The 24,159-nt window shown below is 39.2% G+C and overlaps 1 protein-coding gene across 1 annotated transcript in view; it reads right to left on the bottom strand.

Annotated features, from left to right (window-relative positions):
- Positions 1 to 120: 120 nt before the first annotated feature.
- Positions 121 to 24,159, bottom strand: part of LOC132271352 (sterol 3-beta-glucosyltransferase UGT80A2-like) — a 51,680-nt gene continuing 27,641 nt past the window's right edge. The window contains exons 10-14 of the mRNA XM_059772702.1: positions 6,986 to 7,088; positions 6,757 to 6,833; positions 2,738 to 2,785; positions 2,504 to 2,653; positions 121 to 519 (exon numbers count right to left, since the gene is read on the bottom strand). Coding sequence (XP_059628685.1) covers positions 349 to 519; positions 2,504 to 2,653; positions 2,738 to 2,785; positions 6,757 to 6,833; positions 6,986 to 7,088 — 549 coding nt within the window. The 3' untranslated portion in view covers positions 121 to 348. The remainder of the gene's footprint in view (positions 520 to 2,503; positions 2,654 to 2,737; positions 2,786 to 6,756; positions 6,834 to 6,985; positions 7,089 to 24,159) is intronic.

Consider the following 24,159-nt stretch of genomic DNA (forward strand, 5'->3'; position numbering starts at 1 on the left):
TTGTTGCTGAGAATTGTTGTAAAGATCCCAAATTTTCTTTTCATTGATCCATAGTGAAACCCTATTTGGGGAGCAGTATTTCACAAGCGCGAGCCCCACACACAGTGAGAAACACACACAGAGGGTCAACAATTACAACAACATTAGCAACAGTATAAAACCAAAGAATTACTCAAATACAAGTTGTACAACAAAGCAATTTTCTATATAATACAACCATGACTGAGATATGTGATTCAGTTCTTGTGTCATCAGAGAGTTAATAGGCAAACTTACAACATTCCAGTATTTGTGATGATCACACTCGATTACTTACACGATAAACTGACGGAACAATGACCTTGAAAATTAAGAGTAGCCAAAACACCGTCTCAAGGAAAAACGATTGGATCGAGGCAATTTATCAGGCTCAGGCTCAAGCTTACTGCGAGGAAAATGTTTGTGAAAGGCTTTAACTGCTCCAGTCACCCCATCCTCATTTGCCATGGCATTGGCCAGTTCCACAGCGCGTTCTTTCACCTGCACTCGGAGCATAAGGAAATATAATTTTTATTCCATCTACAGTACGAGACAAAAATCACCGCACTGCCCAGAAAAGTATGAAACTTCTAAAAAATGAGTTTAAGTTCCTACTATAATGACCAACGGGCCAGTGGCGTAGCCGTATCAGGCCCTTTCTTCCCAAAGGGAGGTTAGGGGTTCAAGCCTCAGTGGAGACATGTGTGTGTGAGTACCAACTAAGAAAAAAAAAAAAAAAAAACAAAGTGCTTCTATTATAATGGAAAAGCTAAACAAATAATATATTGATATATATCTCATATATTCCCCATGGTTGTATGTTGAATACTCTTTCCTCCCCCAACTCATTTTGTTTCATTGCAAACAAATTACTCAAAACAGTCAAACAATTTCAAAGGTTACAGTGATTTTCCTCCTTCGTTACTTGTGTTTTGCAATAAGTTGGGGAAAATGCTGAACATTTTATTAGCTATTTTTCAATCAGTCATATATATTTCAGAAAATATTCTGGGAGAGGGTAAGACCATCAGATCTGCCAACCAAAACTCAGGCTGATTAAAAATAATAAATGTGTTGTTATTTTACAGCTTTTATACTTCAAGCCAGTCAACTATAGTATCCTTCATGGTTTTAGCATTTGTAGATACTCGAACAATTTCAGTATCCAATACAATACATAAGCTGTCTTATATGGCAACCAAAATTTAATAATAACAACAGCAGAAGTAGATTATTATTACTAACAAGTAACAGCAAAACATTCTTTTATAATTATTATCTACAGCAATACCTGCCATGCCTTAGTGCCGTCTACAAGCATAAATATCAAGGTGTCCATTAAGGCCACCAAAAAAGAGTAACTATATAGATGAAAAGCCAATATATTTTGTATTTATGGAAGATTAATTGAATAACAGTTCAAAAATACAAGGGAAGAAAGACATAGAAGGAAGGGGGGAAAAACCAAATAACACAAACATACACAAATAAATTAATAACTTAAGGAATGAGTACACAGGGAAAAACAAAAGGACTCCTGAACCCTAGGACGACAAGAATACACGGCATGCTATAGAACCCTATCAAGGATAGTGAGAAAGAAAATTTTGAACCCGATGGCTACACACTTGGCTTAAAATCCAGCCTCCAAATTGGTGAGAATGATGCTTCCAAGAATTCAACCCCAATTGGGAAGACAAAGAGCCAATTATCCTCAAGTAGCAGCAAAGAGTCTACATACACAAGAACTAATAGTGGGAATAACCTCCAACCAAAAGCTCATTTAAACCATGCTCCATGGCAAGCCTTGAGGCCCCGTTTGTTTTGACGGAAATGAAAGGCAAGAAAGGGAATAATTTGGAGGGAAACCTTATCTTGTGTTTGTTTTGGAAAAGTGGAGAGCAATGGAAGGATTTGGAGGGAGGGGCTCACTAACCCCTTGCACAATGATTTTCTTATTCTTTCAAAAGTGGACAGAATGAGGGGAAAAAATCCCCCCACCCTTCCTTCTTTATAACAAGTGACTTTCAGTTTTGCCCTTATTACTCAAAAAAATAAAACAATGCTTTCTTTTCTATCCATTACCATTTACAAACACAATATAAGGTTGATATATTTTTTCCTTTATTTTCCTCGGTTAATCAACTAAACAGACAGATAGGTTAACAAGACCTTTTCTTTTCTTTTTCTCTCTCGCCTAAATAATGTTCTCCTTTCTTTTCTTTTCCCTCCTATTATACCAAATACAACCTAAAGCATGAAGGAGAGAATTCACTCTCCAAAATGACTAACCTTAACCAATAGGGCATCAAACCTAAAGAAAATTTTCACCATTAATATTTCAGAAAGTCCCACCAATACCACTCACAACTGGGTTACAATCAGAGCTAATAGACAACTTATTAAAACACAGCACCTGGTATATGCACGATATTGTAGTTCACTTGGATCAAGAAGTGAAATTTAGGGAGGAAGTCATAAATACCATGGGATTTAGCATGAACTCTATTGCAGGCACCAACTTTTCAAGTGAGAATTCATCAACAGGGATGGGTGGGGGACCTACTCCTCTAGAGTGTACTCGCTCTCCCCAGAAAGGTTGATCTCCAAAGAAGGGTACAACAGTTGTTGGGCACTGAATTTCAGAGAAGTGGATACAGGAAAAGTTAGATAAACAATCAAAAGACTATGAGTCCCCCCCAAAAGCAGAATAACTTACTGCAGCTTTAAGACCAGCAGCAGTTGTTCCAGCACCACCATGGTGCACCTGAAAATATATGCAAAGCAATATATCAACAAAACAAATTACGGTTGACAGTTTGAGCTGAAACCAACAAAAAGTTAACTAAATACTGAAGCAAGGAAATTAATGATATTTGTTCAACCAAATTTTTACAGAGCATCGTCATAACTCAAGATACACAGATTCACAGTTAAAGAGCACTAATAGAAATAACCAACAGCTTCAACAAGGAAAACTTTGCAATTACAAATGTGTTCAGGTTGTAGAACTTGATTGTGATTACTTCTCAACAATGCTTGACTGGGACATCGAAGAGGAAAAAAAAAATCAAGGAAAACAAAAAGGTCAGCTGTTAGGATCCCAAAAACGAGCTTCACCACTTGCCTCACCGTTCCTTTGCTTAAATAATCACTTCCTACATTGTTGCCTTTATTTACTGCCTCCAAAAATTTTATACAGAGATCCCATTTTCGCCATGCATCCTTGCCTTTCAAACTTCAATTCCTTTTGAATAATCCATCTCTCTTTGCTCATTCCCTTCCTACAATTGATGGACTGTCTTTTGGTAAGTAAAAATTGATGAATTTTTTAAGTAGGTAACTAGAACATACTAATTAACATATCCTACTGAGATTTTGAACCGTGACTAATTTAATTCGAGCTATTATCACAAGTGCAGCCACTAGCACCACTACTACTACTATCACAACTAGCACAATAACATCACTGAGACTTCCTTAAAATAAAGGCATAAAGCACAGATGCAGCACATGCTTCTCACCCGTTGGTGCAGATTATACATTCTTGTACATAATTTATTTACTTACCAGCCATAGTTATCTAAAAACATAATATGATGGGTATTAGAATCAGGTATATAAGAAATAGAAAAGAGAAAATAATAAGGGGTCTCGAACTCCCAAGTTTCGCTTGTCTCATTTGAATGCCTCCCAACTACGGAAGACGTATTCATGAACTTTCATAACTTTACATTAAGGACTATTAAGTTTTAACCTTCCATCTTGTAACTCCTTTCTCCACCAAGACATTACTAAATATTCATCTATTAATAAACACTGTTAATATATTTAATTGAGGTAAAAATATCAATTCAAGCTGTTTTCTTAGCATACTTAAATTAACAAATAACTCCCTCATACCGATATGTACGTTAATGTAATCAATCATGAGTTGCATACTGAACCAATATCTGATTTTTCCAACACGTTGACAATTTTGAAAATAGAAATACAATAGAGTGCAAAGATATGAAATAAAAATATATTATACAAATATAAAATAGTCAAAAAAACAAAATTTCTAATGATGTGATTGCATTGTCTAAAGGGTAAGCTGCATTCATCATTCACCAAACACACTCCTCAATTTTTTTTGTACTTTCCAAAGTTGCATCATTTTACATCCACACACACCCACCCACCCCCCAACCCCTTTCCCCCCACCCCATGCCCACCAAAAAAAAAATTGACCCTAGCAATAATAAGTCATCAAATAATTTAATCACCCAACAATAAAAGACATTTAATTACCAGACAAAAAACAACGATATTTAAATAGAATAAAACTCAAAAGGATCTTCATACAAAGATCTATAAGATATTTAAAATAATCAGTTTTGACTTCTTTACCATCATCTCTTTTAACAAATGCGTCCATAGTTTCATTCTTTGCACTGACATTTGATTTTATTTCACAGAATAATAACAATCACCACTATCCTCATTTCATCTAATCAAGAAATAGAAAACAGAAACTATATAACTTGTTCTGAAACTTGTAAAAAATCAAAACAAATTCATGACTTCTAATCAAGTAATGTTACAACAGAATAACACACCCAACAAACACTAAAACAACAAATAAACTTAAAAAGCATTCTAGCAATAACATCCTTACCATCATCATGCAAGTAAAATGATCCCCTGCGGGATCACTAATTCACTTTACTTTTGCTTAGCAACCATTTGTAATCAAACAAAAGAACAAAAGTCTTTTAACACACCCTGCTATAGTTACCTCAAAGTATCATTGAGCCTCTTTAAAGTCTAATTGCAAAAGAAGTTAGCCTTTACAGATTATACGAATGAGAGGGACATGTGGAATAACGCAGCTTTAGATTAGGAGGCTTGTAGAGAAAAAAAGAATAAAGTCTTGGTCTCTTGCAAATGGCCCTCAAGATCCCTTTTCTTTCACAAGGAAAAGGAATAGAGACAAAGCATAATATATTTTCACCGCCCTTATTTTTAAAAGGGCTTTAGGAAGCTAATTTTGGGGGGAAATTTATGAAGGAGATCTTTGTTGTGAAGCTCAAAAGGCTACTGAATCCCCACAAATGAAATCGGAATTGTAAATGGTATGATTCCTGTCCGATCCACAAAGTTTCATTAAAATTTGTACCAAATAAAGGTAGGTCATAATGAATGAAAGCATAGGGAAAAAAATAAATATAATAATAATAATGAATGAATGAAAGCATAGAATTGTGAATTATAACAAGTGAGAGACTTTCCATTAAGCAGACATGACAAATTTTTACTGGTTACATTCAGAATAAAGGACACAATAGCTTGCAGAGGAGCCAAACACCAAATTTTAGAACTGTTGACAAACAGCCGTGAACCAAGAAACAATACGAAACACAACAAAAACAAGTACCACACAAGACACAAAGATTTATGTGGTTCGACACAAGTTGTGCCTACACACGGTAAAGATCCAGTGAAAGATTTCACTAAGCAAAAATAGGAGATTGCAAGTTTCAGTGTTCTCACTCTCTTTCCTACGATTTTCAGTGTTCTCTCATTACCCACTCCAAACCCTAAACACACTTATATACTGGGTACAAGAGAGGTCCACAGCCCACAAGCAAAAATGGGTCTTAAAATTTTTCTCAGATCACTTTTCGGGTCAAAACTGGGTCTCATTCCACACCATCACAAGAACATTTGCAATGCACCAGTGCACCACCGAAAGAGACACACAATATTCCCTTACACAATTTCTCAACATGATATCCAATAGATCCTAGGACATGATAAGGAGTGACGGCCCCTAAAATATAAACACAATCGTTCAGTACAGAGTTACAGTATTTCCAAAGTTGATGGAGATCCTCAAATCACCCATTGCGATACATACCTAACCTCCAATTATATTCACCCAAATAGCCCCCCTCCACAAAAAAATAAAATAAAACCAGATAATAAAAATAAAATAACTTGAACAAGCTTTCTCATGCTTAGCATCCCGAGTCTTAACCATTGCACCATGAAATGGGCCCTAACACAACCAAGTTTATAATGTAGAATGAATTTTTATGTGAATAACAATCCCACAATTTCCTTCCAACGGAGCCATGGAACCCGGGAACCAAAACCAACTAACATTTAGCCCCAGAAGCCACAGTGTCTATATTGATCTTCTTGTTGACACAGTTAAAGTATTTAAATGGTTCAAGATCATACTCAGAGATCTGAATTTTGAATTCATCAAGATTTCCATTGCATAAGTGGGACAATAAAACTAGTTGCGTTAAGAAATAAGGAAGCAAAAAGAGGAGCTACTCATGCCTTAGGGTAAGGCCATGCAATCACCATCTCATCTCCAGTGCCTTACAATAATTTAGGTTATGAGAAAATAGCTAGGTTGACAATGTATTTTGTTGCTGGACCACCGCTGACAGGAAGACCTATTGTGAGCACATAATTCCTTGCAGTCATACGTACAACACAGTTCTAATTTCTAATATTTCACGTGGGGTGAAAAACACATGTTGCACCACCACTGAAATATAATTATTATTCATGCTGTGCTAAATACATTATCTTTCTTAACTTAGTAAGTGCTAAATCCATGACCATGGTGAATTCTCTTTGTGATTAACAAAATTAGACATTCACACAAAACAAGGAAAACATTAGTGATGCACCACTTCAACTTATCTTAAATCAGCAAACAAAGTAGTGAAGACCTACCACAGCAGCACATTGTAAGAACAGCCAGTCATGAGGGCAATTGTCCAGTTGGTACACGAAGTCCTTTGGTTCTGCCACTGAAAAAGAAAAAGAAAGAAGAAATTAAGTATGTACTATAAAGTATACAGTCCTGTAACTTGAACAGCTGAGTAGCTGCAATTTTCTAAAAAGAAGATATTTAGCATTCAGATAAACCACGAATAAATCAAAATAAGGACAACAGACTTACGGTTCCCAAGGCCACCCCAACCTTTGTTAATGATTCCTCTTTGTCCAGTCATTTCCAGAGCTTGAACAATAATCTGGGTCATTTTCTCTGGTTCTTCAACAGGCTGTAGTAAAATCAAAATTAGATAAACAATGAAAGTAGATAGAGAAATTTACAGTCAAAGTCAGTAAGCTGGGAGATTATTCCTTTTAGAGTATATGAGTGTGTATCATATGTTTATGAGAAGAATGAAAGTTCAATACAAAGGCGATGGTGAGCATGCCTGAAGAAACGGAAAGGATAAAAGATCTAGCAACCATTGTCAAAATAAAGGAAATTTTAAGGCAAAAGCTGAAAAGCAAGACTATCCGAAGGCCCTCATACAGCCTGATCAAGGTCAAAAATGTAATTATCAAACAATGTCACGGCACAAGTGGGCCCTGATACAAAGTGTAACTTTGGCTTACATGTTAAATTTAACTAAGTGTAACTATCTCATAAAATCATGACAAAACAGGGATAACTGAAATTGCACTAGGTTCAATGAAAATGGTAAATGTACTTCACAAGTTCAATATACAAAATCTTGACACCAACGTAGAAGCAGTGATAATTATTAGTAACTACTAAAGCATTGATAATTATTAATAACAACTGCCACATTAAAGCTAAATAACTACTAAAGCATCATTTTCACTGTCTCAATAATAAGTTTTTGCCATTTATAATTGATAGGGAAAAATAAACTTAACCTATCTTGACCTAAAAAATAGAGGCAACTAAGTGTTGACCAGATGCCAAATCTCTTCTACTTTCGAAAGATAATATTTCGTTATCAAGGATAACGATTTCCATTGGATAAATTCCATGGGATAATGACAAATCTTATCAAGGATAAGATTTGCATGGGATAAGTTCCATGGGATAAGGATTATGATATTCCCTCGTCAAGAATAAGGGAAGTGACGATAAATAGGAAGACGACTCGGGAATAAGGTACGACGAAAAAACTATTATTAAATCTCTGCCTTCTTTTTAGACCTCCAGTGACTAACTTAATCGTCGAAGAGCTCTTGGCAGGCACTACACCGGTGCTGTCAAGGTTCATCGATCTTCTCTTCTCTTCCTTGCAGGAAAACGGTGTCGTATCGGACCGCGTGAATTTCACCCTCAACAGTTGGCACCGTCTGTGGGAACGACGATTCCCTTGAATCAATTAATTACTTAGTTGGGTATATACGTTTGCGGTCCGGTATGGTTACCGAAAGAGCACCGTCGCAAGGATCTGGTCAAAGGGTAGAGTCGGGTGAAAACCTAGACGTCCCAAACGACCAGACACGGCTTGCAGCGTTGGAACTGCAGGTCCAAACTCTGAGTCAGGGTATGGACCAGTTGATCCAGCAAAATGCAGCGCTCCTGCAACATCTTGTTCCACCGGTTCAACAAAACTTGCCACGACAAGATCTCTCAAATCCAAACGGAGGTAATGGGAATCTTGAAGAGCAGGATAATCATCCTCCCAAAAATGAGACCGAAGTGGAACAAAACCAGGTGAGAAACCGACATAGAGAGGTGGTCCACCCATCTCTCCCACGGAGTTCCCGACCTCATGAAGGCACAGCTTTCTGTTTTAAGGAAAAGATAAAGAAAGTTACCTATTTTGACCTACAAATTGAGGATCTCAAGGGGAAAATGGAAGATGTAATTCGGGCTATGAAAGGGAAAGGTCCTGCCGCCATAGACAACCTGGTACAAAGGACCAATTTGCCGTTCAGCCCCGCCGTTATGAAATGTCCATTGCCTAGCAAGTTCAGGATGCCCTCGTTCGAAAGCTTCGATGGGACCAAAGATCCCCTCGATCACCTGGAAACCTTTCAAGCTCTTATGCATTTGCACGCCGTGCCAGATACAATCATGTGCCGAGCTTTTCCCACTACACTTAGGGATCGGCAAAAGTTTGGTTCAACAAGCTAAAGCAAGGAACCATCAACACCTTCGAAGAACTGAGCAAGCAATTTGTGAGCCACTTCATTGCAGGTTAGAGGCATAGGAGGCCGGCCACCTACCTACTTACCGTGAAGCAACAGAAGGGCGAGTCGATCCGGGAATACATCACCCGATTCAGCACAGAGATGTTACAGGCAGAAGAGGTGGACGACAAGGTGGCTTTGACTGCTTTCATAAGAGGACTCCAAACCTCCAAATTCTTGTTCGCCTTATCCAAAGAACCTCCCACCAGCATGGCAGAGTTGTTAATCAGAGCGCAGAAACACATGAACGCTGAAGACGCCATGAATGCACGGAAGGGAAAGGAAGGAGAAGACAAGAAGAGGTCAGCCCCTCTCACCAGGGATGAAAAGGATACCGGTTATAAAAGATCATTAGTGAGGAGGACTCAGATAAGTATACCGACTAACAGTTGTCTCACAGTTGGAATTAACCTTATCAAATCATTCAAAATAAAGACTGGGGGCATCTCAGTTCATCATTTCACATGTTATTTCATTTTATAATAAAGTCACCATCACCAGTGAGATGGATGACCTTCAATTCCTACGCAATAAAATATTATGTTTTCAGTTACCTACTTATGTGGTAATATCAAGCTCAAAATAATCTATTTATCTCCTTAAAGGGACCAAGGGCCAACAACACATTCTTCCCTTATTAAAGGGACAAGAAGCCGACTACTCCTTCTGCACAAAAGGGTGAGATAATTAAAGTTTCCTTCATTTACTAGAGAAATGAGACGACTACCTCCCGTACTAGAAGGGATAATAAATAAGTGTCCTGTATTACAAGGACCCGGGCTGAGTGAATCCCATAATCAATATCCCTGTACTATCAGGGATAGTAAATAAGTGTCCTGTATTACAAGGACCCGGGCTGAATGAATCTCGTAATCCATATCCCCGTACTCTAAGGGATAGTAAATGAGTGTCTTGTATTATAAGGACCCGGGTTGAGTGAATCCCGTAATCAATATCCCTGTACTATAAGGGTCCTGTATTATAAGGACCCGGGTTGAATGAATCCCGTAATCACTATCCCCTTACTATAAGGGGTAGTAAATAAAAATCCCTTACTAAAGGGACGAGCTGAGTAAAGCTCGTAAAATTTAATTCCCTTATTAAAGGAGTGGCAACCTGAGAGAAGCTCGTACAATTTATTCCCTTACCAAGGGAAGATTACCCAAAGGTGCCAAAAATAGTACCCAAGGGAAGAGTATTCAAGGGTACTAAAAATAGTACCCAAGGATACCAAAAATAGTACCCAAGGGAAGGGTACCCAATGATACTAAAAATAGTACCCAGGGGAAGATTATCCAAGGGTACCAAAAATAGTAACCAAGGGAAGGTCACCCAAAGATACTAAAAATAGTACCCAAGGGAAGGGTACCCAAGGATACTAAAAATAGTACCCAAGGGAAGATTACCCAAGGTACCAAAAATAGCACCCAAGGGAAGGTCACCCAAGGATACTACAAATAATACCCAAGGGAAGATTACCCAAGGGTACTAAAATTAGTACTCAAGTGAAGACTACCCGAGGGGAGATTACCCAAGGGAAGAGTGCCCAAGGGAACATTACCCAAGGGAAAAGTACCCAAGGGTAGGAAAAAAAAAAAAAAAAAAAAGTATTACTGTTCATGTGAACAGTACTGCGGGAATAGTACTCGCAGGGGTACTGTTCCCAGGGCAAGGAAGGGAAAAAAAAAAAAAAAGGAAGTATTGTTCCTAGGGCCAAAAAAAAATATATATATATATATATATATATATATATAGTATTTACTGTTCATGTGAATAGTATTGCAGGGAATAGTACCCGCGGGTACTGTTTCCAGGGCAAGGGAAAAAAAAAAATTTAGTATTTACTGTTCATGTGAACTGTACCGCGGGAATAGTATCCGTGGGTACTGTTCCCAGGGCAAGAAAAAGAAAAATAAAAAATAAAAAAAAAAATTAATTACATTCCCGAAGCTAGATGAGCAAGCTTGGGAATGGGGAGCAATTGATAGGGAAAAATAAACCTAACCTATCGTGACCTAACAATAGAGCCAACTAAGCGTTGACCAGATGCCAAATCTCTTCTACTTTCGAAAGATAATATTTCATTATCAAGGATAACGATTTCCATTGGATAAATTCCATGGGATAATGACAAATCTTACCAAGGATAAGATTTGCATGGGATAAGTTCCATGGGATAAGGATTATGATATTCCCTCATCAAGAATAAGGGAAGTGACGATAAATAGGAAGACGACTCAGGAATAAGGTACAACGAAAAAACTATTATTAAATCCCTGCCTTCTTTTTAGACCTCCGGTGACTAACTTGATCGTCGGAGAGCTCTTGGCAGGCACCACACCGGTGCTGTCAAGGTTCATCGATCTTCTCTTCTCTTCCTTGCAGGAAAACGGTGTCGTATCGGACCACGTGAATTTCACCCTCAACAATAATTATGGAAAAATAAAATTATATGCCCTCCATCCCAATCTGTTCCATTCATCTTGCCTTCTGGATGTCCCAATAGATGTCAACTTTAAGAAGTCAATGCACAGAGTGATGCATTTCTTTTTTTCTTGAATCCTCTTCAAGTTGAATATGAACGCATCGACTAGTGTTTAAGGAGGGTTAATTTTGGAAATTTACACATTCCAATTTGAGTGTGATTGCATTACATGTTGTCGATACATATCAACTGATGTCTCAGTATCAGCTGATAAATAAGGCCATGCTTGAAACTGTGTGCATTGTAATCGCTAGTCAGGAGAATCTATAAATGCTAAGCAGTACCTTTAAGAGTATATATGGAAGAGAGAGATAGAGTCCATGTGAGCCCCGCAAATCAACAGATTGGTTATTCCATTGGTATCACATGGTACGTAACTACATTTAGTTAGATTTTGTTAAACCAACATAACCTATATCATCATCATCCTTGCCTTTATCCCATAGAGATGGGGCTGGCTACATGAATTCTCTTTTTCCATTCCTTCCTATTATACACCATGTTCTTTCTTAATTTTAGATTTTTCAAGTCGTTTTTAATTACATTATCCCACATGAGTTTTGGTCAGCCTCTTTGTCGCTTACCTTGTACACAAACAACTCTTCCTCTTTTTATAGGTGCATCACCGAGCCTACATTGCATATGACCATACCACCTAAGTCTATTTTCCCTAATTTTATCATTTATGGGCGCTATACCTAGTGTTCCCCTTACACATTTATTATTTATCTTATATCTTCTAGTGATACCTATCATCCAACGTAGCATCCTCATTTCCTCTACATGAATTTGTTGTATTTGTGTCCTTCTCAATGCCCAACACTCCGCTCCATACACCATTGCCGGCCTAATAATTGTTCTATAGAATTTTCCTTTTAATTTATTTGGTATTCGTTTGTCACAAAGGATACCACTAGCTTGCCTCCATTTTGCCCACCTGGCTCTAATCTAACTTACTACAACATCATCTATCTCCCCATCTTTTTGTAATATTGATCCTAGGTAACGGAAATATTTCTTTTGAGTAATTATTTGGTCCTATCTACATTCACATGCCATTTATTCTATTTTAGTTTTACTAATTCTTAGGCCCCTGACTCTAATGCTTTTCTCCATGTTTATAATTTTGTTGCTAAAGCCTTGGTGTGCACTCATGTACATGCTGGTGGGCACTGGTGTGCAACTTTAGTGGCACTGATGTGCACATTAGTGTGCACGCTGGTGCATAGGGATGATTTTAACATGCCTGTTTCTGTTTTTAACTTCTGTTTCTGCCCCCTTAATTTCTCTTTCTCTTTAGTAGCAGATGCAAATTTCAATATCATTTTTCCCGAACATAGAAGGTCGAAGAGGAATCCTAGAACCTTCCTTAGATGAATCTATTAGGACTACGTCATCCGCAAATAACATATACCATGGGATGTTTTCTTAAATATTTTTCGTTATTTCGTCTAATATTATCGCAAATATGTATGGACTCAACATCGATCCCTGGTGTAGTCCCACCATCACTAGTTCTCCCGCATCTAATGTTAACTCTAGTCAAGGTCTTGCAAATAGCTAAGGACTCAACATAACCTATATCTTTTGAAATTAAAAAAGAAATCAATATTTTGATACTCGGGGGTATTTTGGTAATTTTATAGATTCAGGGAAATTTAAAATATCTAATTTATTTTTGTTAGAGAATATCATTGTATGCGTGATTTAAGCCTATGATAGGGATATTGATTGGAGTGATTCATGTGAGTGATTTTAGGAATCATCCTTTAATACATGTCTCATATTTATTGCATGTTGTATTCTTTCACCTATAAATAGAGGTGATCATTGTAAACAAAATTAAGAGAGAATTAATAAAACCGATGTACCCCTTTGGGCTTTGTGAGGCCATAGTGGCCGAACCATGTATATCCTTGTGTTGTCTCGGATCTTCGAATCAACTCATCTCCGGTCATTAAATCCATTTTTATTTAGGTCATCTTCTCCTTCGTGGTGTGCAATATCAAGTTTTGCCCTCTCATTGCAAAACATTTTTTCATCCTCGCATCACAATGGAAACTGCATCCAAAGCTTCTTCATCAATTGTGGCTACTACTACTGGTTTGACTGGGACTACTCGTCTCAGATTTTTGGATCAACTCGTCTTGGATGTCCGAATATATTTTTATTGAGGTCGTCTTCTTCCTTCGTAGTGTGCAATATCAAGTTTTTCCCTCTCATTGCAAAAAGTTTTTTTTTTTTTTTTCATCCTCACATAACAATGGAAATTGCACCCAACACCTCTCCATCAATCGTGGTTGCTGCTACTGGTTTGATTAGACCAAATCCCAATTCACCCTTTATCTCCATTCGTTTCATAGTCCAGTTTTTATCTCCATTCGTCTGATAGTCTAAGCATCGTGTTGATATCTCAACATTTAATTGTTGTCAAGGGCTTATTTGTTATTACTTATATAATGTTGGGGCTTATGTGTAATTTCTTAAACTTATTATTATAAATAGAACATGGTGGAAGGATGAAACTATTCTTTCATTCTTTCTCTCTTTCCCCATCTCTCTCTCTTTTTCTCTCATCCGCTTTCTTCTTTTTTTTTTCTTCTTCTTTATCACTTGCTCTTGATTTGATTATATCTTAAAGTCAACATGGTATCAAAGCATGGTTTGTAAAGCTCTAGGTTTGTAGTTGAAACCCTAGGGCAAGTTTGTGTAAACCCTAGTGGGTGTGAAGGGTTTTGAAGAGATTCCAAGATGGGATTTGTTTGCAAGGAAGTAGTGTTAATCATATCCACACGTACCGCGGATCCAACTTCGCGGTGAGTTGGCTGGGGGTTGTAGGTGGCAGCACGCCCCTGCTAAGGGTTCAGCGCAAGGCCCAAAAAAAAAAAAATTTAGACTTGTTTTTTATCTATTGCAGTCTCGATCGGTATTTTTTTGTGTTCGCCCAAGTTATACAACAGTGGCTTTTTCTTTGCCGTTCGCTATTCTGGTATGGTCTATTTTGTTGCTTTCTAGGGTTTGTGTGATGACTGTGTGGTCGCTTTTTTATGCATCTCAGAAGACAGTAATATTTTTAGTTGAAGTTTGTGTGTTAAAGAGGTGGTTCTCTACGTATTTTGTTGCTATTTTTGTTTCTGAGGATTGTATACCCAAAAACTGTTTGATAAAATGTCTGGCTCAGAGGTAATTTCAAAAGAAGCTGGGTCTTCTCCTAGTCTGACTCCAGTATTGGAAGGTAGTAGTGATCACCATCCAGACCTTTGTATTACGACTATTAGGCCGGATGAGATGAACTATATGGAGTGGGCTCAATCTGCTCGTATGCATCTCACTGGTCGTAACATGATCGACCATATTAAAGGGACTGTAACGTATCCCTCCAAGAGACATCCTAAATTCAAAGAGTGAAGTGCAAATAATGCACTAGTTATGACGTGGTTGTTGCAGTCAATGCAACCACAGATCAGCAAAGGGTTTCTGTTTGTGAAAACAGCTAAAGAGCTATGGACGTATGTGGAAGAGACGTATTCCTCGGATGGTAATTTTGCAAAATTGTATGAACTCCAACAACAGATTTCAAGATTCGAGTAGGAATACTAGATTCTTGCTATATATTACCACACTCTACGTAGTAAATGGGAAGAGTTAGATCACTACCAAAACTACATACCTGTGTGCGCAGCTGATGTTAAAGCATTTCATGCTATGGTAGCAAGGAATCAAATCTATGAGTTCTTGGGTGGTCTGCATCCGAGATACGAACATGCTAGGGTACAAATGTTAGGCAGGTATCCAGCCCCTACTGCTATTAGAGATGTGTTTTCGTATATCTAGGCTGAGGAGAGTATACTGAAGGCTATGTCTGCACCTGTATACACTAAGCCTGAGCCAAAAGTACCATTATCTGAGAGGTCTGCTCTTGCAACACAACAATTAAACAAGCCCAATCCTCCAAAAAGAGGGAAACAGGATGACAGAAGCAAGTTGAGGTGTGATCACTGTGGGCCTACGCACCACACTAGGGAAACATGCTGGAATTTATACAGTCACCCTACTCCAGCTCCTGCTAATGCAAATGCTAGGCTAAGGCCTGGTCCATTTAAGGGGTTATCTATGGCACATATTGCAGAGTGTGAGACTGCTTCTACTGGTCATGTGTTACAGGATTTGGACCTTGACAAACCCCCTGACAGCCATGGGATGCTGTCAGCGTGCACTGGGGGTGCCCAGTGGCATTTTCGTAAATATGGCAAAAAAGTGAAGCTTGGAGTTTTGGCTCGAGATCTTTATGGGAGGTACCTTGAGTCCATAGAAGATGGTTGGCGCAGACAGCACTCGATTTGGATGTCGTGCACTCTGAGACATTTATATGTGGGTGCTAATTAGTGGGCTTAGCACGGGCTAAGTTCATAAGGTTGGCTCAGATGTTGCTTAAAGCATGGATCACACAAGTCATGGACGTGTGGCATAGTCAAGTCAGGGACATGGGCACAAGGCAGTGGGCGTAGGCAAGGCTCAGCGTGCAAGGTTGGCTCAGGGGACTCAGACATGGCTTATGGTTATAGAAGATGGCTAAGTGGGCTCAGGTGGTTGGGGGAAGTTACACTTCCCACTAAGTGGGCTTAGTTGATTGGGGGAAGTTACATTTCCCACTAAGTGGGCTTAGTTGGTTGGGGGGAAGTTACTAACTCTTCCCACTAAGTGGGCTCAATTGGTTGGGGGAAGTTACACTTCCCACTAAGTGGGCTCAGTTGGTTGGGGGAAGTTACTAGCACTTCCCACTCATGTGGGGAGTGGGGGTGTGCTGAATAACTTCCCATCCATGTGGCACAGATTTGAGAGGACAACACACAGGCGGTTGGAGGTGGTTTCTTCCATTATGCTGAATGCAACTTCCTATGGACACGTGGCATGAGCAGAGCATGCCAACAAGCTAGTAGTTGGGCTTGTCAACTACATATGTAGTGTTAGCACACTTAGTGGGTGCCAACATGACCCTAGGTGGATAGGGGTGTCATCCACCACTTTAGTGGGCAGTTGTGGGCAGTTTGCCTATATATTGCTAATGTGGGTTCTGTAGAGAGGGCAGATTGAGAGTGAGACACAGAGTTGTGTTATGAGAGACTCTTGTAGAGAGGGCAGATTGAGAGTGAGACACAGAGTTGTGTTATGAGAGACTCTTGTATGCTTCTGTAGGTTGAGGCCTTTCCTTGTACTATTTTGTGAATAATAGTAAAAGATTGAAAGCCTTGTGCTTCTGTAAATTCGTGGGTGTTATTGTCTTTACATTCTTGCAACTATACTTATGTGTGAGAGTGTTTTACTTGTTGTGTGTTGTAGGCAACAAGTTTGAATTGGCCGAGCTAAGTTAGAAATTCAAAGAAAAGTTGTTCATATTTCTGGCTTAGTGCCATCACAGGACACTAGATTTGTGTTCAGAATTTACCCGTGACATCATGCCTCCTCAGGGCCACCGAGTTCTTTATCCGGGGTTGAACTTGATGCTCTCCGACATCTACTAGCACAACATTGCTCCGTTTCCACCTTTAACTTTGCTCAGACAGGTACCTCTCATTCGGCACATTAGGTTTCTACATTATCTGGTGGGCCACCCTGGATCATTGATTCAGGAGCCATTGATCACAGGACTGGTATGACATCTGATTTTTCTTTGTACAGTTTATGTTCTGGTAAGCATAAGGTTAGAGTGGCTGATGGCACCTTCACCTCCATTGCGGGGAAGGGCACTGTTTCTGCCTCTTCTAATCTTACCTTATTCTTTGTTCTTCATATCCCAAAGTTTACCAATAACCTCCTTTCTGTTAGTCACATTACAAAAGGTTTGAATTGTAGTGTAACCTTTTTTCCATCTCACTGTGTGTTTCAAGACTTGGACATGGGGAAGACGATTGGAAGTGGACGTGAGGACAATGGTTTGTATTTGCTGAATGCGAGGCCAACTTCTTATTATGTTGCAAATCAATCTAGTGTTAGGAATAGTAATGTCAATAAAGATCAGTTAATGCGATGGCATAATAGACTAGGTCATTTACCTCTTCCTGTTTTGAAGCATGTGCTTCCCCAGTTTGCTTCTGTTGAATCTTTTGAGTTAAATTGTGAAACATGCGTTCTTGCCAAACAATGTCGTGTTTCTTATCGTAATAGTATTAATAAAAATACAGCTCCTTTGCAGCTTGTTCATTCTGATGTGTCGGGTCATGAATCTAGTACTTCATTACTTTATTGTGTTTGTTGATGACTTTAGTCGATATACTTGGCTTTATCTTATGAAAACCAAAAATGAAGTTCATTCCATTTTAAAACCTTTCATAGGATGGTATGTATTCAGTTTGGTTGTCCCCTCAAAATCCTTCGATATGATAATGGAGGAGGGTTTATGTATGGTGGTCTTGCCTCCTTTTTTGCTGATAACGGGATTGTCCATCAAACCTTTTGTGTCGATACACCACAACAGAACGGTGTAGCTGAAAGAAAACATCGTCATATTACGAAGGTGATTCGTTCTCTTCTAATTGGGATGGCAGTGCCTAAAAGTTATTGGACTGATGCAACCTTAACAGCTACATACCTTATCAATTGCATGCCTTCTAAGGTTCTTAGCTATCAATCCCTCTTCTCTGTCTTACACCATGACACTGCCTTGTTACTGTCCTTCCGAAGTGTTTGGTTGTGTCTGTTATGTTCACATTCATCATCGTAAGGACAAAATAGACCCTAAGGCAATCCGATGTGTCTTTCTTGGATACTCCGCCACTCAGAAAGGGTATCGGTGTCATAACCTTATCACTCGTCGTCGCTTTGTCTTCGTGGATGTTACATTCTTTGAGTCTATTCATTTTTTTTCCACTGCTCGGGATTCTCTACAGGGGGAGACTACTATACAGGTAGAAAATTCGTTGTCCATTAAGAGAGAATGCCCCCTTCCTTTGCCTGTTCCCATTCAGGGGGAGGTTCCCATTAAAGGGGAGATTCTTACTGAGGTGCCTATGTCTAGTCCTCCTAACACTAATGATTTGTAGTAAGGAAAGCAGCCAATTGTCTACACTAGGAGGGCAAAACAAGTTATTAACTCACCCCAGGACCAAGAAGTCTCCCTCAATCCAGGTAATTCCTTAGTAGACATTGATACCTCCTACTTCTTTTCCTAATAGCATTCCTATTGATCTGATGTCCCTATTGCCTATCGTAAGGGTGTTCGTAGTTGTACAAAGCATCCCATACCTCAGTTTGTATCCTATGATGTCTTATCTCCAACGTATCGTGCTTTCACTTTGTGTATCTCCTCTGTATCTGTTCCTTCTAGTGTTTCTAATGCTCCAAGTCAAACTCCATGGAAGAAAGCTATGCTTGAAGAAATGAAGGCCCTTGAGAAGAATGGTACTTGGGATATTGTTCCATTACCTATGGGTAAGATACCAGTAGGCTGCAAATGGGTCTACACAATAAAGTATCATACAGACAGAACAATTGAGAGATATAAAACTCAGTTAGTTGCAAAGGGCTTCACTCAGACCTATGGAATCGATTAATTGGAAACATTTGCTCCAGTTGCCAAGATAAACTCTATACGTGTTCTTCTTTCTTTGGCAGCTAATTTGAATTGGCCCTTGCATCAGCTGGATGTAAAGAATGCTTTCCTTCATGGTGACTTGGAGGAAGAGGTGTATATGAGTATGCCACTAGGGTTTAAGTTTACCAATGGTCAGAATTTAGTGTGCAAACTAAATAAAGCTTTGTATGGGTTAAAACAATCGCCACGTGCTTGGTTTGAGAGGTTCAGCACTGCTGTGAAAAGAGTAGGGTACACACAGAGTCAGGCAGATCATACACTCTTCATCAAGAAGCACCAGGGCTGCACCACTACCCTTATTGTATATGTTGATGATAATGTTATCACAGGAAATGATCCAGAAGAGATTCGTCGAATGAAGTCATTTTTGGGACAGAGTTTGAGGTTAAAGTCCTCAGATCATTGAGATACTTTCTTGACATCAACGTGTGCAGATCGAAGAAAGGGGTGTTCATTTCTTAACAGAAGTATGTATTAGATTTGTTGGTAGAAACAAGCAAGCTTGGAGCTAGACCTATTGATATTCCCATTAAGCAGAACCATAGGCTCAACGATGTAGATGGAGATCCATTAGATGATGTGGGAAGATTTCAGCGATTGGTAGGGAGACTAATTTACTTATCTCTCACGCGCACAGATATTGCCTACGCTGTTAGTGTGATTAGTCAGTTTATGCATGCTCTACATACACCTCACCTTGAGGCAACTCATCATGTTCTTCACTACCTCAAGGGTTCACCTAGTAAGGGGATATTGTTTGGCAGTCATGGCCACTTGCGTGTTGAAGCCTATACTGATGTTGATTGGGCAGGGTTGTGACAGATCGACGATCTACTTCAGGATATTGCATATTTGTTAGCGATAATCTTGTTTCATGGCGAAGCAAGAAACAGCCTGTAGTAGCTAGATCTAGTGCAGAGGCTGCGTTCAGATCCATGGCACATGGAGTTTGTGAGTTGTTATGGCTACGTACGATGTTGGGTGAGTTGGGTTATCATGTTCGTGAGTCAATGAAGTTGTATTGTGACAACAAGGCTGCCATTAGCATTGCCCATAATCCTGTTCAACATGACAGGACAAAGCACATTGAAGCTTTGTCTTGGGCTAATTTGTACTCCATACGTTAATACACATGATTAAATTGCTAATGTTTTGACTAAGGGTGTGAGCAAGACTTGCTTGCAAAATATGTTAGTCAAGCTGGGCATGATAGATATCTTTGCAACAGCTTGAGGGGGAGTGTTGTCAGGGGCTTATTTGTTATTCCTTATATAATGTTGGGGCTTATGTGTAATTTCTTAAACTTGTTATTATAAATAAAATGTGGTGGAAGGATGAAAGTATTCTTTCATTCTTTCCCCATCTCTCTCTTTTTCTCTCATCTACTTTCTTCTCTTTTTCTTCTTCTTCTTTATCACTCACTCTTGATTTGATTATATCTTAAAGTCAACATTAATGATGATAATTGCTCAATTTGTCTCGGCACTTCAATTAAGATCTCCATATACCAGCTTGAGGGCGAGTGTTAGAAAATATCATTATATGAGTCATTTAAGCCTATGATAAGGATATTGATGGGAGTGATTTATGGGAGTCATCCATCAATATATGTCTTATATTTATTGTGATATTGAAGCCCGAATTTGGTGATGGGTCGCAACGCGACCCGCTGACCCGTTGGATGAGCTTTGTGTACCCTAATTAGTACTCTCTTGCAGCCTGATATATAAAGGCGCTTAGGGTTTTGAAGTGTGATGATCAAGAGACACTGAAAATCGTACAGAGAGAGTGAGGTGCTGAAACTGGTAATCTTCGATTTTACACATAGTGAAGACTTTCGCCGGATTTCCACCGTAAACGTAGGCTTTGCCGAACCATGTATAAATTTTGGTGTTCTTTGTGTAGTGTGTTTATTTTTCTATCGTGTTTTGTAATTGTTGTTTGGTTCGCTACGTTTGTCGCAACATTTATCACATGTTATATTCTTTCACCTATAAATAGAGGTGATCATTATAAACAAAAATTAAGAGAGAATATACTAAAAGTGATGTAGCCCATTATGCGCCGTGATATAGGCCGTAGTGGTCGAACCACGCATATTCTTGTATTGTTTCATTGCTTTATTTCTCCCTTCAATTTTGACAATTTTGTATTGGCTTGTAAGTTGTTTAGTTCTGTTAAGTCCTCTTACTTTATGGAATTAATTGTCAGAATTAAATTAGGTAATCCTTTATCTACTAGGAGTTTTCACATTAGAGGTTTTGTTTCCTGTTAGCTATGCTTCTACATAGGTGATTGACTCTATTAGTCTTGTAAATAATGAAATATAAGTGAAGAGAGAAATGAAATAAGACGACCACAAAGATATTACGTGGTTCAGCCACTACGGCCTATTATGTGGTTCAGCCACTACGGCCTATATCCACAACACAAAGAGCCCTAAGGGCTACAGCACTTTTATAATATTCTCTTTTGGTTTTTGCCCACAATGATCACCTCTATTTATAGGTGAAAGAAGACACACATGTGATAAATATGATACAAAAAAGATTCATAAAATCTCTCCTATGATTCACTCCTATCAATACTCTATCAAGGAGTGATTTAAGGGCTTTGATCACTCCTATAATGATGTTATCTAACATAACATCTTCCAACACTGCCCCTCAAGTTGGAGTGTGTAGGGAAATAACACCTAGTTTGCATATCAAATCATGAAATGGATCTTTTTCCAACGATTTGGTGAAGATATTCTCAACTTGAGAATGTTTGAAGTGTATTCCTCTCTTGGTGATGATCTAGCGATTCTAGCCAACACATAGGCATTAAAATCGCACATAATCCAAATTCCAAGCCGCAACACGCTAAATCGTCAACAATTAGCAATGACCAACACAATTACTAATTCATAGTTACGATGACCACTACACAAGCGGTCAACACACAAATGATCATCACAAAGACCAACAACAATGGCAATCTATAGAGACAATCACCAACACATGAGAATGATGATCACTGCACGAGATATCAACAATCAACACCAATGATAATGGCAACAATGATGTCACCAACGATAAAATATCACAAACGCATACCAAGAACAAGACAATAAAAATTGTTAGAGACGCGACGAAGGTGAAGGCAAAGAACAATGCTACTTAACACACCAACAGCCCAAATAAGGCACAAATAGCACCGAGCACACAACAAAGACGAAGAACAATGATACTGTTAGAATGTTTATATCCTCAATAATGTTGGGTCATTATGTAATTACCCATAGTAGTTAGGATTATTGTGTAATTAATCAATATTGTGTAATTAGGGTATAACCCTTGTTCTTTATATAAGCCTCATTTTGGGCTAAAGGAAATATACAAAATACATATTCTTTCTCTCTCTCTCATGAATCTGAACATGGTATCAGAGTAATATGGATTCATGGGTGTGGGAAACGACAATTGTGTTGCCCTTGTATAAGATTGGAATCGCGATCGGAATCGCAAGTGTGTTGTCGCATTGGGTGTCTTTGCCGGAAGTTCTTGTCACCGGCAGATTGAGAAAATCCCTCGTAGTTGTCATCGTCATCATTAGATCTGCAGCCTCCTTCGTCGCCGTTAGATCTAAAGCCCCTTTGGTCGCTCGTGTTGTCGCCGTGATGGTCGTCAGCAAGCTCGCCGACATCCACTGTCGTTATTTGCAGAGGTGAGGCTTCATCAATTCATCTTTTCTCTTGGTCGGAAGTTGCGGATGTTCTGATTTGGTGTAGTGTCGCTGATTATCGCCGTCGCCACTGCGTGCTTGCCGGAGTCTGTCGATGGGGTTGTGAAGAAGAACAGCTGTGTTTGGCTACACGGCTATGCTATTCTAACCCTAGTTTACTAAAACCGGGATAGCAGATATCTGGTTTTGATCCGATCCGGTTACCCAGATCTGACCCGGTTGCTCAGATTCGACCTGGTTCTCCAGATCCGACCCGGTTGCCGATTCTGCAATTTTTTTTTTTTTTTCCCCCCTTTCCAGGTTCGTTTTTTTTTTACCTTCTCCATGGCTTCCAGTTCAGACCTGTTATCTTCTACATCCTTCAATCCTCCCATGACTTCAGTCAAGCTTAATGGCAAAAATTACATTTTATGGGCCAAGTCAGTGGCCATTTTCCTGAAAGCCAAAGGCTTTGGCGCTCATTTGGTTAAGGATAAACCCAAAAGCAATGATGCTGATTTCAGTTCATGGGAACAGAGGGATGCTCAGATCATCTCCTTAATGCTGAATTGTATTTAACCTCATATTAGCTCCAACTTGTTATATCTGGACGCTGCAAAGGAGATATGGACCCGACTCCAACAGTTATGTTCCGGTGCTGGTAATATAACCAAAATTTATGAGGTGTGCAGACAATTTTTTTACTTCCAGCAAGGGACTCACAGTTTAGAAGAATACCTCTCACGGACAATGGGACTTTGTGAAGAAATGAATATGTATCAACCCATCACCTCTGATGTGAAAAGCATGCAGCAGCAACGTGAGGATTTTAATGTTATTCGGGTTCTCACAGGATTGTCACAAGAGTATGAACCTGTTCGTGCACAGATTTTGGGTAGCCCTGCACTTCCCTCTCTACCTTATATGTTATCCGGGCTCCAGCGTGCCACTTTATCTAGTGGCGCTTCAGGGGGTGCTTCAGGTGGTGTCACTGCTCCTCCTAGCAGTGAACGTTCTGCCTTAGTTGTGAACCAGGGTGGCTTTCAGCCTTCTCGTGGCGGTGGTGGTTGTTTTACTCATGGCCATGGTCGAGGCAGAGGCAGAGGCTCAAAACTTTGCACTCACTGCGGTCTTACTAATCACACTATCAATTACTGTTGGGATCTTCATGGGAAACCGCCACCTTCTTCCTATGCACATCAAGTGACTTCTAATGATGGGGATTCTTCTCTCACTGCCACGCCCACTTCTCCACATATGGCTGTTAAAATTGTTATGGTCACGATTCCACGCGATGAGTATGCTCAATTTCTGTCTTAACAACGGCCTTCCACCTCATCTTCCATGGGGTCCTTGGCCCACTCAAGTAGTGCCCCTGCCTGTT

The sequence above is a fragment of the Cornus florida genome, unplaced genomic scaffold (genome assembly GCF_030987335.1).
Source record: "Cornus florida cultivar Cherokee Brave unplaced genomic scaffold, ASM3098733v1 CherokeeBrave_3.0.0_Hap2_Chr08, whole genome shotgun sequence".
Lineage (NCBI taxonomy): Eukaryota > Viridiplantae > Streptophyta > Magnoliopsida > Cornales > Cornaceae > Cornus > Cornus florida.